Raw genomic sequence first — 16,037 nt, 5'->3', positions numbered from 1 at the left:
AATTATCATGAGGAGTTACCAGCATTGGACTGGGGTAGGCACGGCATTGCTTCGAAAGCTCGTGCTACCAAATAAACCTGTTGGACTTTAACCTGGTGTTGTAAGACTACTTACTGAATCTAATTATTAGAGGTCTATATGTGCAAGCCAACCTATAATCTAGCGTGTTACTTTCTTGAACTTAAATTTCAGCTCCATTTTTGGGCTTGACGGTTTATAATGCTAAGAATAGTGGAGATGAAGACCCTTATCTTGAATGACACCACCTGTTGGAGGTTGATTATACATTAACCACTTGTTAAACATTAATGGCAAACTGATGGTAAAGTGAGCACAAAGGTTTTTTTTTAAAATTGGTGTCACAAGTCAGCTTATTTTAACATTGAAATGAAGTTACTATGAAAATCCCTTAGTCGCCACACTTCGGCATCTGTTTGGGTACACTGAGGGAGAATTTAACATGACCAATGCACCTAATGTCTTTCAGGCAGTGGGAGGAACCCAGACCACCCAGAGGAAACCCCTGCAGACACAAGGAGAACATGCAGACTCTGCACAGCCGGGAATTGAATCCGGGTCCCTAGTGCTGTGAGGCAGCAGTGCTAAACAGCATTTTAAAAGTTGGAGTAAGCTTGAGAGATTTTGACGTCATCACTTGCAAAGTCAGAATGACATATCGAAGAATACATCCATCAAATACCAAATGTTGTATTGCAGCTTTGAACGCTACATTTTTATTAAAAAGTCCATGTAGACCTCTAAATAATTAGATTCAGTAAGTAGTTCCACTTCCAAGCCTGCCTGATTGTATTAGCTTCTGCAAGCACTTTTCCCAGGCTACCGTGTATCCTCATGGGAAGGAAGGGTTTTTTTTTGTTTACCAGGAATAGGGTCTGGGTGGGGTTGTGGTCAGTGTAGACTTGATGCGCCGAATGTCCTCCTTTGGCACTATAGGGATGCTACGGACAGAGTTGGCGAGTACTTTTTCCTCACAGTTATAACCAGAATATCACAACTGTTCTCCAGAGCTAAACATGGGCTTGACAATTGGCTTCTATTGAGCAAAACTTCTCGTAATGTTGATGGGTATAAAGCAGAAGCCGTAATCACAAGCAATGTACATCTGCACACACAGTACCAAGAAACTGCAATGGTTGAGTGCACAGCATCATCCTCAAGTGATTCTGGCAACAGGATATGCAAATTAATTCCCAAAAGTGAGTTACAACATCAAACATAATTTTTAGAAGAAAATGCACAAGCAAATCTTTCACAGAATCACTCATGGCAATTTTAAAAATATATTGCTTTATAATGAGAGCTTGCATTATGACAAATGGAATGTTAGCCTTTATAGGAAGGGGTATAGAGTATAAAAGCTGCCGTCTAATGCTTCAGTTGTACAGAACATTGGTTAGACCGCATTTGGAGTACTGCGTCCAGTTCTGGTCACCTTACTACCGGAAGGACGTGGAGTCTCTGGAAAGGGTGCAGAGGAGGTTTACCAGGATGTTGCCTGGCATGGAGGGGCTGGGTTACGAGGAAAGGTTGGAGAAACTGGGACTTTTCTCCTTGGAAAGATGGAGATTGAGGGGGGACATGATAGAGGTATATAAGATACTGAAGGGAATAGATAGAGTTAATAGTGAGAGACTGCTCCCTAGACTGGGTACAAACACGAGAGGTCATGATTTAAGGGTGAGGGGGGAGAGGTATAATTTGGAAGTGAGAGGAAGGTTCTTTACGCAGAGAGTTGTGGGGGTATGGAACGCGCTACCGAGTAGGGTGGTGGAGGCAGGAACGTTGGACTCGTTTAAGGTTCAGTTAGATAGACACGAGTGAAACGAGGATGGAGAGTTATGGTAGGGGCTATTAAATAAGGTTAGAACCTCGGGAGACACCGGAAAAGCAGGCTTGTAAGATTAACATTTTTGTCTTTTTATTCTGCAGGTGGAGGTCCACCTCGTGTCAAACGAGGGGCATGCACACGGTGGGTCGTGCGTGGGCTGCTCTTGGAAGTTCCGGGAGTGGCCTAGTACTTCGTGTCGGTGTGTGTGCTTGATCCTGGACCGGTAAACGGGCGCCGCAACAGCTCGGTGACTAGCACTGCTAGCTGTGCAGATACATGGATTTGGGCCTGCGTCTGTGGGAGTTTGCGCATTCTCCCTGTGGTTGCATGGGTTTCCTCCGGGCGCTCCGGTTTCCTCCCACACCCCAAAGATGTGCTCTTAGGCTGATTGGTTTTACCAAATTGACACTATTCTCCCCTGAATCTGGCTAAGTTAGGGGTTCCATTCGTAGACATGCAGGGTAGAATAGGTGTAGGGTGATGCAGCGGCACGGGCTCGTTGGGCTGAAGGGCCTGTTTCCCGTGCTGGGTTGTTCTTTGTTGTTAAATGATTTTCTGTTATTCCCGATATACAATAAAAAAAAACTCTTCTGACTCTAATCCTTCCAGCTTTAACCCTTCTGAATCTTCATTTTCTTTTCATCACCCTCTGTCTCTCGTTGCCTTCAAACCTATTTCCTTGATGTATAGTTGTGACACACATTTCTTGTTGCTTCAACACTGCTCTATTTGCATTGCTTCTGTGCCACCCCTCTGTTTCTCCTCACTGGTGAGTCATGTTATGTCATGTGTTCCTTTTCTTATAACTTAAGGTGGGGATGTGGGAGTGGCGATCTGAGAATGGAGATTTTTGCTGCCAACTGTGAATAAGCTGGAAGCGAGGTGGGATGCAGAGGGAAATGAGCTTCTGTGCGGTGACTGATTAGTACAATGGAAAAAGGTGGAATATAAGAGAAGGCTGAACTGTGGAGAGTGGTAGCATAGTGGGCAATTGGGTTGTGTAGAAGTGAGAGGACAGAGGGTAGTGGGGTTCTGCAAAACCAGTGGTTCTATGAGGACTAATAGGTCAAAGAACATAGAGAAAGATGAGTTTTGAAAAATAAATGGGCCTGTGAATCTGAAAAAAGTCAACAGGAGCTTGAAACACAGAGGGAGATAGAAGCTGGGGGCAATGAATAAGCTAATTGGATCTGAAGGTAGGGGGAAGCAAGAGAAATACGAACATGAGGTTGCAAATGGATGAAGGAGGATATGAGGTTGGAAGACAAATGCCCAGAACTCAAGTGGCCAAAGTTCCAAACTGAAAAACAGCAAACTTGATGGTGACCCAGAAGAGACTGTAGCAGGAAATGGCAGGATTGAATTGTGTTAAGTGGTCTTTTGCACATCAGGAGAACTGACCTCACAAACATTTGGTGCAAAGATTAATCAGGAGGGAAGGCTGAGCTCCACAAAAATTGCAAACACCAGGCCTGCTGTATAGAATTGGTGGCAATACACTAATTTTTTTTGCATTGCATCTTAAAATTGCAACTTACAGCAGCTCTTGAGCCTTGGCCACACAAATTAAACAAGTGAAGAGGGCACTTAGTTGAGCGCATGTGGAGGAAAATTACACAGTTCTTTTTTGAAGCTTTTCCCTGTCTGGTTGGGGATCTGTAACTACAAAACTGAAAAAAGGTTCAGTATTCAATGGGAAATTCCATTGACAAGAAGAGGGACCAGAAGATCCCGCAGCATGCCATACCACTTCCCACCGCAAGAAACATGCTGCATGCAGGCCACAGAACCCACCCCCCACCCCTCCCCCACATAGAGTTTCCATCTCAATCAGGAACCTTCAAGGCCAATCAACATCCAACAACCTGTTCTGAAAACTCTGCTCCTATTGACAGCTGTGACAAATTCCACCACAACAGCTGAGTCAATTCACCACAGTCTTTAAAATAAAGGTAAATTTGCCCCAGTGCCTAATATTAATGGATCCTTTAAAAGATTCCAGAATCTGGATCTTCATCTTTGCCAAAAACTAATCAGTTCTTCTTAGGGTTATACCCAATCCGTGTAGCATGTTGTGATAAAATCTGTACGTTACTTGTTAACAGGCAAACTGAGTAAAACAGAGGAGATGGTGCCTCAGAAGGATGACACCTCCAACAGTGCAGCATCTTCAGTACTGCATTGGAATGTCAGCCTAGATTTTTGTGCTCAAGTCCTGAAGTGGGACTTGAACCTTCTGACTCAGAACAGGACAGGCATAGAGGTATTATTTTGTTGGGCAAGCCCTTCAGCTCTCCCACCCTGAACATTAAATATTAAAATAAAATCAAGGTAAAGTTTCTTCTAAGGCAGAAAAACTCAAACTTAGGAAAGAAAATTACGCCTGTCTTCGATATCTGCGAACAAGACTGATATTTCAATGTAGAATGAAGTTGGTCTCTATAAAATAAGAGGGACATAGATCAGCTAGGTAGTCAATATCTTTTCCTAAAGGTAGGAGAGCCAAAAACTAGAGCGCATAGATTTAAGGTGAGAGGGGAGAGATACAAAAGTGTCCAGAGGGGCAATTTTTTCACATAGAGGGTAGTGATTGTCTGGAATAAGCTGCCAGAGGTGGGTACAATTTTGTATTTTAAAAAGCATTTAGATAGTTACATGGATAAGATGGGTGTGGAGGGATATAGGCCAAATGTGGGCAATTGGGATTTGCTTAGGGATTTAAAAAAAAAGGGTGGCATGGGCAAGTTGGGCTGAAGGACCTGTTTCCATTCTGTAAACCTCTATGACTACAGAGTCATAGAGCACAGAAAAGGCCCTTTGGTCCATCAAGACTGCACCGACAATAACTACCACTAAAGTTGTGCTAATACATTTTCCTGCACTTGTCCCATATCCTTGAATGCTATGATATTTCAAGTGTTCATCCAAATTATTTTTAAAGGTTGTAAGGTTTCTGGCCTTCAATACTGTCTCAAGCAGCACATTCCAGATTCCAACTGCCCTCAGAGTGAATTGGGTTGGCTAAATACAAAGTTAGGGATACAAATGTCACAGAAGCTGTGGTTTTACTCACAGCAGCCAGCCAAGACAGATAACAATCCACAAAATGATTTAGAGGGCATGCAAAGGAAAGAAGGAAGCTAGCTCAGGGAAAAGAAACAGTTATTTATATAGGGCAGTGACTACAGTAATTTAGGTAAATGAAGCCAGGATCTATGCACAGCAATAACCCATGGCCAGCATTGGCATCGACGGCCAGATAATGGTCGTCTGAAGGACATATGTTGACAAGATCCCCCCCCCCCCCTCCAAAGAAAATGTTTGATCATCTTTGAATAATGCCATAGGATCTGAACCTTGAGAACATACAGGCAGGGCATGGATATAAAATTTCCTTTTACAATGGAGAATGGCATTCTACGTTGACCTTGGGCAGGACCGTAAAAACCTCAGGCAGACATGTCAGTAAAATTCCACCCTATGACTCTATAAAGAGCATCTTCATTCTATAGTGAAGTGCCAGTCGTGTTTGCAGATACCAAAGAAAGGCACAATTTCATTTCCTAAGTTTGGGTTTCTCTGCCTTAGAAGAAACTTTACCCTGATTTTATTTTAATATTTGGTGTTCAGGGTGGGAGAGTTATAAACAGTACTCCCACACAAATTGAAGGGTTAGCCTAAATTACTTGCCCAAAATGGTTCAAAACAATAACTTTCTGACCTCGAGCTGTAACGGCTAAAGTTACGGCAAGCTGACATACTATGCAAATATTTGTCACATATTCCCAACTGTGAAACCATCTGGCATCTTTCTGGGAAACCAGAGCTGCAGCTGGCAAAATGACAGACGAGTTCCTTGGTTAACAGAATGTGAATTCGAGTAAATGCATGACCTCAGTAAAACTCATTTTAGTATGAATAAATGTGTTTCCTCAAACCAAGTACATTCAGAGTTACCTTGGATTGGGTTAGTTTGTAGGAATTGGTAAGCTTGATATGCACATTAAATCTGTATCAACATGTTCAACATCTGTCCACTTAATCACATTTGATACAAAATAAAAAAAGGCACAGTGGAAAGTCATGAGGTAGTTATTTTAAACACAAACAGATACGGATAATTTCCAGTTTGTTAAAGTTGGCAAGTGATGCTTCTTCCAATTACCGAGGCGTCATAAGAACATAAGGAATAGAAGTAGGCCATCTAGCCCTTCGAGCCTGCCCCGCCATTAAATAAGATCATGGCTGATCTGAAAGTGGTTCAGTTCCACTTACCCACCCACTCCCCATAACTCTTAATTCCCTTATTGATCAGAAATCTATCTACCTGTGACTTAAACGTATTCAATGAGGTAGCCTCCTCTGCTCAATCGGCAGAGAATTCCAGAGATTCAATATCCTCTGAGAGAAGAAGTTCCTCCTCAACTCTGTCCTAAACTGACTCTCCCTTATTTTGAGGCTCTGTCCTCTAGTTCTTATTTCCTTTTCAAGTGGAAAGAATCTCTCTGCCTCTACCCTATCTAGCCCCATCATTATCTTATATGTCTCTATAAGATCACCCCTCAGCTTTATAAACTTCAATGAGTACAGGCCCAATCTACTCAATCTCTCCTCATAAGCTGACCCCCTCATCTCCGGTATCAACCTGGCGAACCTTCTCTGTACTCCCTTCAAGTCCAATATATCCTTTCGCAAATAAGGGGACCAAAATTGCACACAGTACTCTCGTTGTGGCCTCAGCAGTACCTTGTACAGTTGCAGCAAGACCTCCCTGCTTTTATAGTCCATCCCCCTCGCAATAAAGGCCAACATTCCATTTGCCTTCTTGATCACCTGCTGCGCCTGCAGTGAGTTTTTGCGATTCATGCACAAGGACTGCCAGGTCCCTCTGCATAGTAGCATGTTGTAATTTTTCACTATTTAAATAATAGACCATTTTACGATTATTCCTTCCAAAGTGGATAACCTCACTTGCCAACGTTATACTCCATCTGCCAGATCATCGCCCACTCACAGCCTATCCAAATCTCTCTGCAGACTTTCCACATCCTCCATGCATTTTGCTTTCCCACTCATCTTCGTGTCATCAGCAAACTTTGTTACTCTACACTCGGTCCCCTCTTCCAGATCATCTATGTATATGGTAAACAGTTGAGGCCCCAGCACCAATCCCTACAGCACGCCACTAGTCACCAACTGCCAACCAGAAAAGCACCCATTTATTCCAACTCTGCTTCCTGTTAGATAGCTAATCCTCAATCCACGCTAACACTTTACCCCCAACTCCGTGTATCTTAATCTTTGCAGCAACCTTTTGTGAGGCACCTTATCGAATGCCTTCTGGAAATCTAAAAACACCACTTCCACCGGTTCCCCTTTGTCAACTGCACTCGTTACACCTTCATAAAAATCCAGTAAGTTCAAACACGACTTCCCCTTCACGAATCCATGCTGCGTCTGCTTGATCAAACCATTCATTTCCAAGTGTCCTGCTATTCCTTCTTTAATGATGGATTCCAGCATTTTCCCAACTACAGACGTTAAACTAACCGACCTGTAACCTGCCTTTTGTCTAATTCCTTTTTTACACAGCGGCGTAACAGTAGCTGTTTTCCAATCAGCCAGCACTTGCCCAGAGTCCAGCGAATTTTGATAAATTACTACTAACGCATCTGCTATTACTTAAGAACATAAGAACATAAGAAATAGGAGCAGGAGTAGGCCATCTAGCCCCTAGAGCCTGCCCCACCATTCAATAAGATCATGGCTGATCTGTCGCGGCTCAGTTCCACTTTCCCGCCCTCTCCCCATAACCCTTAATCCCCTCTCTTATCAAAAACCCATCAACCCGCGTCTTAAAAATATTTAGCGAGGCAGCCTCCACCACTTCAACGAGCAGAGAATTCCAGAGATTCACCACCCTTTGAGTGAAGAAGTTCCTCCTCAACTCCGTTCTAAACCGCCCCCCTTTATCTTGAGGCTGTGCCCCCTAGTCCTACTGTCTTTTTTGAGCAGGAAGAGTCTCTCCACCTCTATCCTATCCATCCCTTTCATCATCTTATGCGTCTCAATGAGATCTCCCCTCATTCTTCTAAACTCTAATGAGTACAAGCCTAGTTTATTCAGCCTCTCCTCATAGCTCAACCCCCTCAACTCCGGTATCAGCCTAGTAAACCTCCTCTGCACTCCCTCCAAGGCCAAAATATCTTTGCGCAGGTGCGGCGCCCAAAACTGCACACATTACTTCTGCCATTTCTTTCAGTATCCTGGGATGCATTCCATCTGGGCCCAGGGACTTGGCTACCTTTAGTCCCATTAGTCTACCAAGCCCTACCTCTTTAGTAACAATAATCGTTTTAAGGACCTCACCCCCCCTACAGTCCCACGACCGTTAATGTTCGGTAAGCTATTTGTGTCCTCTACCGTGAAGACCGACACAAAAAACTTGTTTAAGACCTTGGCCGTTTCCTCATTTCCCGTTATTAAATCCCCCTTCTTGTCTTCTAAGGGTCCAACATTTACTTTAGCCAATCTTTTCCTTTTTATATATTTGTAAAAACTTTTACTATCAATTTTTATATTTTGCGCTAGTTTAGTTTCATAATCTATCTTTCCTTTCTTTATCACTGCCTTAGTCATTCTTTGTTTTTTTTAAAGCTTTTCCAATCTTCTAATTCTCCACTAGTTTTGGCCACTCTGTACGCATTGGTTTTTAATTTAATGCTCTCCTTTATTTCCTTCGATATCCACGGCTGGTTATCCATTTTCTTACGTTCCTTCTTTATCACCGGAATATATTTTTGCTGAGTACTGAGAAAAATCTCCTTAAAAATCCTCCACTGTTCCTCAGCTGTCCTACCAACTAGTCTGCGCTCCCAGTCTACATTAGCCAATTCAGCCCTGATACTTTCATACTCCCCTCTGTTCAAGCAGAGGACTCTGGTTTGGGACCCTTTTTTCTCTCCCTCCAACTGTATTAGAAATACAACCATATTGTGATCACTCATCCCAAGTGGATCCCTCACAAGAAGGTCTTTAATTCTACCTGTCTCATTACACAGGACCAGATCCAAGATAACTTGCTCCCTCATAGGTTCTGTAATGTACTGTTCAAGGAAACAATCCCGACAACATTCTAAGAATTCTTCCTCAAGTCCACCGCGTCCGACTTGAGTCAACCAATCAACGTGCAGGTTAAAATCCCCCATGATTATTGCCGTTCCATTTTTGCACACATCCATTATTTGCTTGTTTATAGCCCGCCCCACCTCAAAGTTATTATTTGGGGGCCTATAGACCACGCCCACTAGTGACTTTCTCGCCTTACTATTCCTTATCTCCACCCACAACGATTCCACATTTTGCCTCTGAGCCTATATCGTCTCTCACTACCGTCCTGATGTTATCTTTTATTGATAGAGCCACCCCGCCTCCTTTTTCTTCCCGTCTATCCTTCTGAAATGTCTGATACCCCTGGATATTCAGTTCCCAGTCCTGGTCACCCTGCAACCACGTTTCTGTAATAGCCATTAGATCTTCCCACTTGTACTGATTTGTGCCATCAACTCATTCACTTTGTTTCGAAAGCTTTGTGCATTCAGGTAAAGTGTCTTTATGCCAGCCTTTATCTGGACCCGATTTGATGAAACGCTACTAACCTCTCCTCAGCCCTCGACTCCTTTAACTAGTTGAATGTCCTCAACATTAACCTGCACTCGTACCCTCTCCTTTACCTTTGATTTTGTAATTCCCCATACCCCTGAACCCTCCCCCCTTTATATTGTAGGTATCTGCTTATTCATTCAAATTCCAATACCTGGCATTGAATGGATACAAGTTTCGCATAGATAAATACTAATCTATATCTGTTACCAAGAACACACTTCCACTTTTGTTTAAAAGAGGATAAAAACACTAGCCCAACCCTTGAACATCTTAATACTTGACTTCTCCCATCCTCTCCTACTTAAGACTTCCACATGCATCAATATATAAAAAGGAAGAGGCTGGCTAGGGTGAACGTTGGTCCCTTAGCGGATGAGAAAGGGGACCTAGTGGTAGGGGATGGGGATATGGCTAAGGTCTTGAATAACTTTTTTGTTTCTGTCTTCACGGAGGAGGACGCGAATAATTTGCCGGGTGTTAGCGATGGAAAGGTGGTAGGACTGGAGGGTCTTAATGACATTACTGTTACTAGAGAGGTGGTGCGCGACAGACTGGAGGGGCTGATTGTGGACAAGTCCCCAGGACCGGATGGAATGCATCCGAGGGTTCTGAAAGAAATGGCGGAGGTGATAGTGGATGCCTTGGTGGTTATTTTCCAGACGTCGCTGGATTCCGGGGAAGTGCCGGAGGATTGGAAAACGGCTAATGTTACGCCGTTGTTTAAGAAGGGTGCCAGGCAAAAGGCGGGGAATTACAGGCCGGTTAGTTTAACGTCTGTGGTAGGTAAAATGTTAGAATCCGGGGTTGAGCTATGAGGAGAGGCTGAATAAACTAGGCTTGTACTCGTTAGAGTTTAGAAGAATGAGGGGAGATCTCATTGAGACGTATAAGATGATGAATGGGATGGATAGGATAGAGGTGGAAAGACTCTTCCCGCTCAAAAAAGACAGTAGGACTAGGGGGCACAGCCTCAAGATAAAGGGGGGGCGGTTCAGAACGGAGTTGAGGAGGAACTTCTTCACTCAAAGGGTGGTGAATCTCTGGAATTCTCTGCCCGTTGAAGTGGAGGAGGCTGCCTCGCTAAATATTTTTAAGAAGCGGGTTGATGGGTTTTTGATAAGAGAGGGGATTAAGGGTTATGGGGAGAGGGCGGGAAAGTGGAACTGAGCCACGACAGATCAGCCATGATCTTATTGAATGGCGGGGCAGGCTCGAAGGGCCAGATGGCCTACTCCTGCTCCTATTTCTTATGTTCTTATGTTCTTAAATCATCTAAACACAATAAAAATGCCTCGGCCTATACATTCATCCAAAACATTTCAGCTTGTGCCCGCGCCTATATAAATTATCACACTCTCTATATCCCCAGTAATATGAACATCCCCTTTTTGCTACCCAATCCTAACCACATGGCTGATATTCTTTCCCCCTCAATAGAATGCGACAACGTCTTCACTCATCAGTACTGCTACCCAACTTCCTTTTGCCTTCCCTATCCATTCCTATCACAGCTGCACAGTGATTAACACTGCTGCCTCACAGCGCCAGAGATCTGGGTTCAATCCTGGCCTTGGGTCACTGTCTTATGTGGAGTTTCCACACTCTCCCCGTGTTTGCGTGGGTTTCCTCCGGGCGCTCTGATTTCCTCCCGGAGTCCAAAGATGTGCGGGCTACGTGGATCGGCCATGCTAAATTGCCCCTCAGTGTCAGGGGGATTAGGAGGGTAAATGTGTGGGGTTACGGGAATAGGGGCTGGATGGGATTATTTTCTAGGCAGACTTGATGTGCCGAATGGCCTCCTTCTGCACTGTAGATTCTAAGAAGTTTTCTGAACACCTGGGTTTCCTTGAATAGTTAGACCGAGTGCTCACCATTTTAAAACGCATTTCCGTTGCTGCCACCACATCATGTTCCCACATGGCCACTTATGTTTGTGGTTCACAAACTTAATCACTTCACTTTGTACACTTGCATATATGCATTGTGAACCTGTCTTTGGATCCCTTGTATATCTTCTTAGTCTGCTTCCGTTCAGTATGTTACTACTTCCTTCCCTCGTGCCATTCAACACACTCAGACTTGCAGAGTTTCACTCTTTCAGATTTCCAACACCGGGGCGGAACACTGGTTAGCACTGCTGCCTCACTGCGCCAGGGACCTGGGTTCGATTCCTGGCTCGGGTCACTGTCTGTGCAGAGTCCGCACGTTCTCCCCGTTTCTGCATGGATTTCTTCCCACAGTCCAAAAGTCCCCTTTCATCCACTGCAGAAACTACTGTCTCTATCCTCTGCCCTCCCCGTCCGGCTAAGAGACACCAGAACCTGACGAAGCAAAGTTCACTCCATCTCCAGCTATGGCCAATTAGAAATCCCTCTTTCACAATTCTACCAAATCCCCGGTTCTTCCTACATGAAGAGCTTTCTCCCTCACAACTTGTTGGGTCGCTTCAGAGCTTTTGCCCCACTTGCCACCATTTTGTTTCCTTCTGCAAAAACTATTCCCCTTTCAGTACTTCCTTTTTCCTCAATAATTAAAACTCGTGTTCACCTCTTTCAGCCCCCTCCCGCCACTCCTCCTCCCCCTGTCCCTTCCTCTCCCTCAACACCAGGTCATAATGGCATGATCCTTTCCCTCATCAGTTTATGTCGGTCCTTTTTGTTCACTCTCTCCTCCATCTTGCAATGATACTATTTCTCTTCAGTTAACAAAGGCCAGTTCTCCTGCCTTATTTGCAGAGGCTTATGACAGCCTTCTCAGATCTTCCAACCATCCAATATCCAATTATTTCCTGATTTCATGATATGGAGATGCCGGCGCTGGACTGAGAAGGGCACAGTGAGAAGTGTCACAACACCAAGTTAAAGTCCAACAGGTTTATTTGGTTAGTTTCACTCACCTGATGAAGGAGCAGCGCTCCAAAAGCTTAGGATACCAAATAAAGCTGCTAGATTTTAACCTGGTGCTGTAAAACTTCTTACTGTTTCTGATTTCAGATTAGGTAGTAGAGTTTCAAGCTCCAGGGGCAACAAGGTATTCAGCAGAATTGGGAAGTAGTACAGGCAGACTCTAAGCCTGTACACCACCACATAAAAGTGAAGACTTTCTCTCTTCCTTTCCAATTTAACACATCTGTGCTGTTTCTACTTATTTTTCCTCACATTTGCTAGGGCAAATTATTTTGAGATTAAACAAAAGCAGAAAGAAAGATGACGGGCGATTTTAGTGGTTTCTACTTATTTTGAATTTAGTGGCTCCCCACAATTATACTGCTAAAATCAGCTCACTAGCCTCGAACTCAACATTGCAAGAACACAAACATGTCTTCAATAAAGCAATGGAAAAACCTGTTGAAGCAGCATAAAAATTTAAACTCTTGTTTAAATTCTTACAGAACCACATATGACAGGAATAATGGTTACTGTGGTGTTTTGGTGACGATGACCCAAAAGTGATGAGAGCTCTGTTGTGGGCATTGGTACACTACAAAGAGGAACTGACAGAATCAAATAGAAACAATTTGGTATTTAAGTATCAGAAACTTCAGTGCATTAACTCTTTAAATGGCATTTGATTGTGCAGATTTCAGGATAGAAGGAAAATGGAAAGTTAATCAAATAACTTTGGAGATGGAGTATAAAAGCAAGGAGGTTTTGCTGCAATTGTACAAGGTACTAGTGAAGCCGCACCTAGAGTACTGTGTACAATTTTGGTCCCCTTATTTAAGGAAGGATATATTAGCTTTGGAGGGGGTACAGAGAAGGTTCACTAGGTTGATTCTGGAGATGACGGGGGTTAGCTTATGAGGAGAGGTTGAGTAGACTGGGCCTGTACTCATTGGAGTATAGGAGGTTGAGGAGAGATCTTACAGAGGCATATAAGATAATGAAGAGGCTAGACAGGGTTGAAGCAGCAAGGTTATTTCCACTTAGAATGGGAACAAGAACTAGGGGGCACAGCCTCAAAATACGGGGGAGTCAATTTAGAACAGAGTTGAGGAAGAACTTCTTCTCCCAGAGGGTAGTGAATCTTTGGAATTCTCTGTCCATTGAAGCAGTAGAGGCTACCTCGTTAAACGTGTTTATGTCACAGATAGATAGATTTTTAACCAATAAGGGAATTAAGGGTTATGGGAAGCAGGCGGGTAAGTGGAACTGAACCACTATCAGATCAGCCACGATCTTATTGAATGGCAGAGCAGGCTCGAGGGGCTAGATGGCCTACTCCTGCTCCTATATATGTTCTTATCCATGTTTGTCAATAGCTGCACCCATATACATATCGTGTTAATCTGGACATTCCCACGAAATACAGACACAAACACTCCTGCTGCTCCACTACTGATGAGAGGTCACTGTGTGACAATTTTGCATGGAACAGAATGATTTTTTTATCAAAACCCAGTTACTTCTATTGTCCTTTGTCACTGTGATGGGAATGTTTCATGTTCCTTTATTCCAAAAAACCCTATTTATCCAAGTCTAAGACTGCTAATACCTGTGTACCACTATAAACAGATGGAATGTTCCAATCTATTCACACAGAACATTGTGGCCATAAGATGGGTTAATAGCAACACACAGCCCGAGAACACATTTCCTCCTTTGCTACTCTCAGCATTAAACTGAAGCACTATCGCAAACCTGCTAGACTTAATGCACAGTAACTAAGTTATCATAGTCTTTAAAAGGTTGAACGCTTCTGGAAGTTTTTTTTTGCACAAATAATTTAAAAGATGTATTTGAACTAGTAGAACATTCCGCATTACCTGGAACTTTATCAACGGAAGCAAAAACTGAACGTTGAACTGTAGGATCACTGACACCACGGCGAGACTGGTCATAAAATCTAAAAGGTAAATGATGGGCAGAAGAAGGCGATCCATGTCCGAAGCCCAGGACTTCAGAAGAGGTTTCCACTGGGAGATCCAACAGCACTAGAGGACAATAAGTATGTTTTAACAATATATTAATGAATGTTATTGCTAAACAGAATTTGAGTGATTGAATTCCTTTCATAAGGAAAATTACATCTAAATAATAAATTCTCCTGCAGATTTCAAATATACAAATATTCTCAAATACAGAACATTGTAAAGTTGTGAACACTGATGTGATATAACATTTCTAATGCTCAAGCACAATGTGTCAAAATATCCATTATAATGCACACCAAGCTAATAATCCCTTCTTACGTCTGCATTGGAACAGTGAAGCAAGACATTTATCATCTTCTGATAAAACAGTGATTGGAGTTTGTCAAACTCATTTGCTGTAGATTTTAGCCAAATCCCATTTTGATATTTACAGTCAGACTGCAATTACCGAAAGGACCAAATAGGAGTTAGGTGGATCTTCACAGAGTGCAATGGAAATAAGGAAGAATGATCTTTCAATCATTGTCTTGAAAACCTTTGAATCAAGAATTGAGAATTTAAACACAATTCGTGGTTAAGAGGCAATGCTATATTCTTTGAGTTAAGGAGATGTCTATACATCACTTGAATTACATTTATAACATCACCTGCACTTCTTTACTTCCTAATTACTCCTACTGATCAACATTATACTCAATATCTTGGTGCATCGTCTATGTTATCATTCACTGAGCTGAGATCAAGGCTTTACTGAGGGTCAGGCAGGTCCAGGTGGAAATAGTGGGTTGAAGTCATGACTGATGGAGAGGTTGGACCCGGCCTCAAGATCATGCAGAGTGGACTGGATGCAAGTTGATAAAAATGACATTAAGAAAGAGGCCAATGGATGCAAGTAGCAGGTGCAGAGGCAAAGGCATAGGTTCATTGAGCATCCAATGAGAGCAATCACAAGGTAATCTGTCCACAAGGGACCTGCAGGTAGAAATCAGGTCTAAAGTTGAGGCTCACCACACCTACAATTTATGAGATTGGGATCCAATCTTAATTAGACTTTCCATGACTTATTTATTCTGTAAAATGTAAATAGATTTAAAACTCCTTGCCCCAAACTGAGTTCTGTCCAGTTTGTGAAATTTAGCTAGTTGCATTTTGCAGAATATAATCCACTATTTGTTTTCAGGAATGTTGCAGGGCCAGATTGGAGAACCTAAAATTGTTCTCTTCAGAGAAGACCTGGACAGGGTAAATAAAGAGGAACTATTCCAAATAGTGGAAGGGTCAACAACCAATGGTCACCCATTGAAGGTGATTCACAAAAGATACAAATCCGACACAAAGAAAGGCCTTTTCTTAAATGAAGAGGGTGACTGGGATCTGGAATGCAGTATCAGAGAGTCTGCTGGAGGCAGATTCATTTTTGGCTTTCAACAAGGCGGTTTGGATAAACATCTGAAGAAAAAATTCAGGACTATTAGGAAAACTTGGGGGAGTGAGAATAGCGGAGTTGGTCCTCCTTCTGTGCTGTAACCATTCTGCGGTACTATATAGAAACAGATCAACAATTTATGAAGGAGAAAATAACTAATCAGAAAACAGAAAAGCACAGGGACTTCACTGATTAGAAAGAACATGAGACATTACAGACAAAAA

At 42.9% G+C, this 16,037-nt stretch overlaps 1 protein-coding gene across 1 annotated transcript in view; it reads right to left on the bottom strand.

Moving 5' to 3' along the window:
• clec16a (C-type lectin domain containing 16A) overlaps positions 1 to 16,037 on the bottom strand; it is a 246,720-nt gene that overhangs the window by 39,698 nt on the left and 190,985 nt on the right. The window contains exon 22 of the mRNA XM_080206958.1: positions 14,280 to 14,447. Coding sequence (XP_080063084.1) covers positions 14,280 to 14,447 — 168 coding nt within the window. The remainder of the gene's footprint in view (positions 1 to 14,279; positions 14,448 to 16,037) is intronic.

Source organism: Carcharhinus amblyrhynchos, chromosome 18 (genome assembly GCF_965287045.1).
Source record: "Carcharhinus amblyrhynchos chromosome 18, sCarAmb.v2.hapA, whole genome shotgun sequence".
NCBI classification, from domain to species: domain Eukaryota; kingdom Metazoa; phylum Chordata; class Chondrichthyes; order Carcharhiniformes; family Carcharhinidae; genus Carcharhinus; species Carcharhinus amblyrhynchos.
The sequence above is the reverse complement of the archived record's forward strand: the minus strand, read 5'-3'. Positions and strand labels throughout refer to the sequence as shown.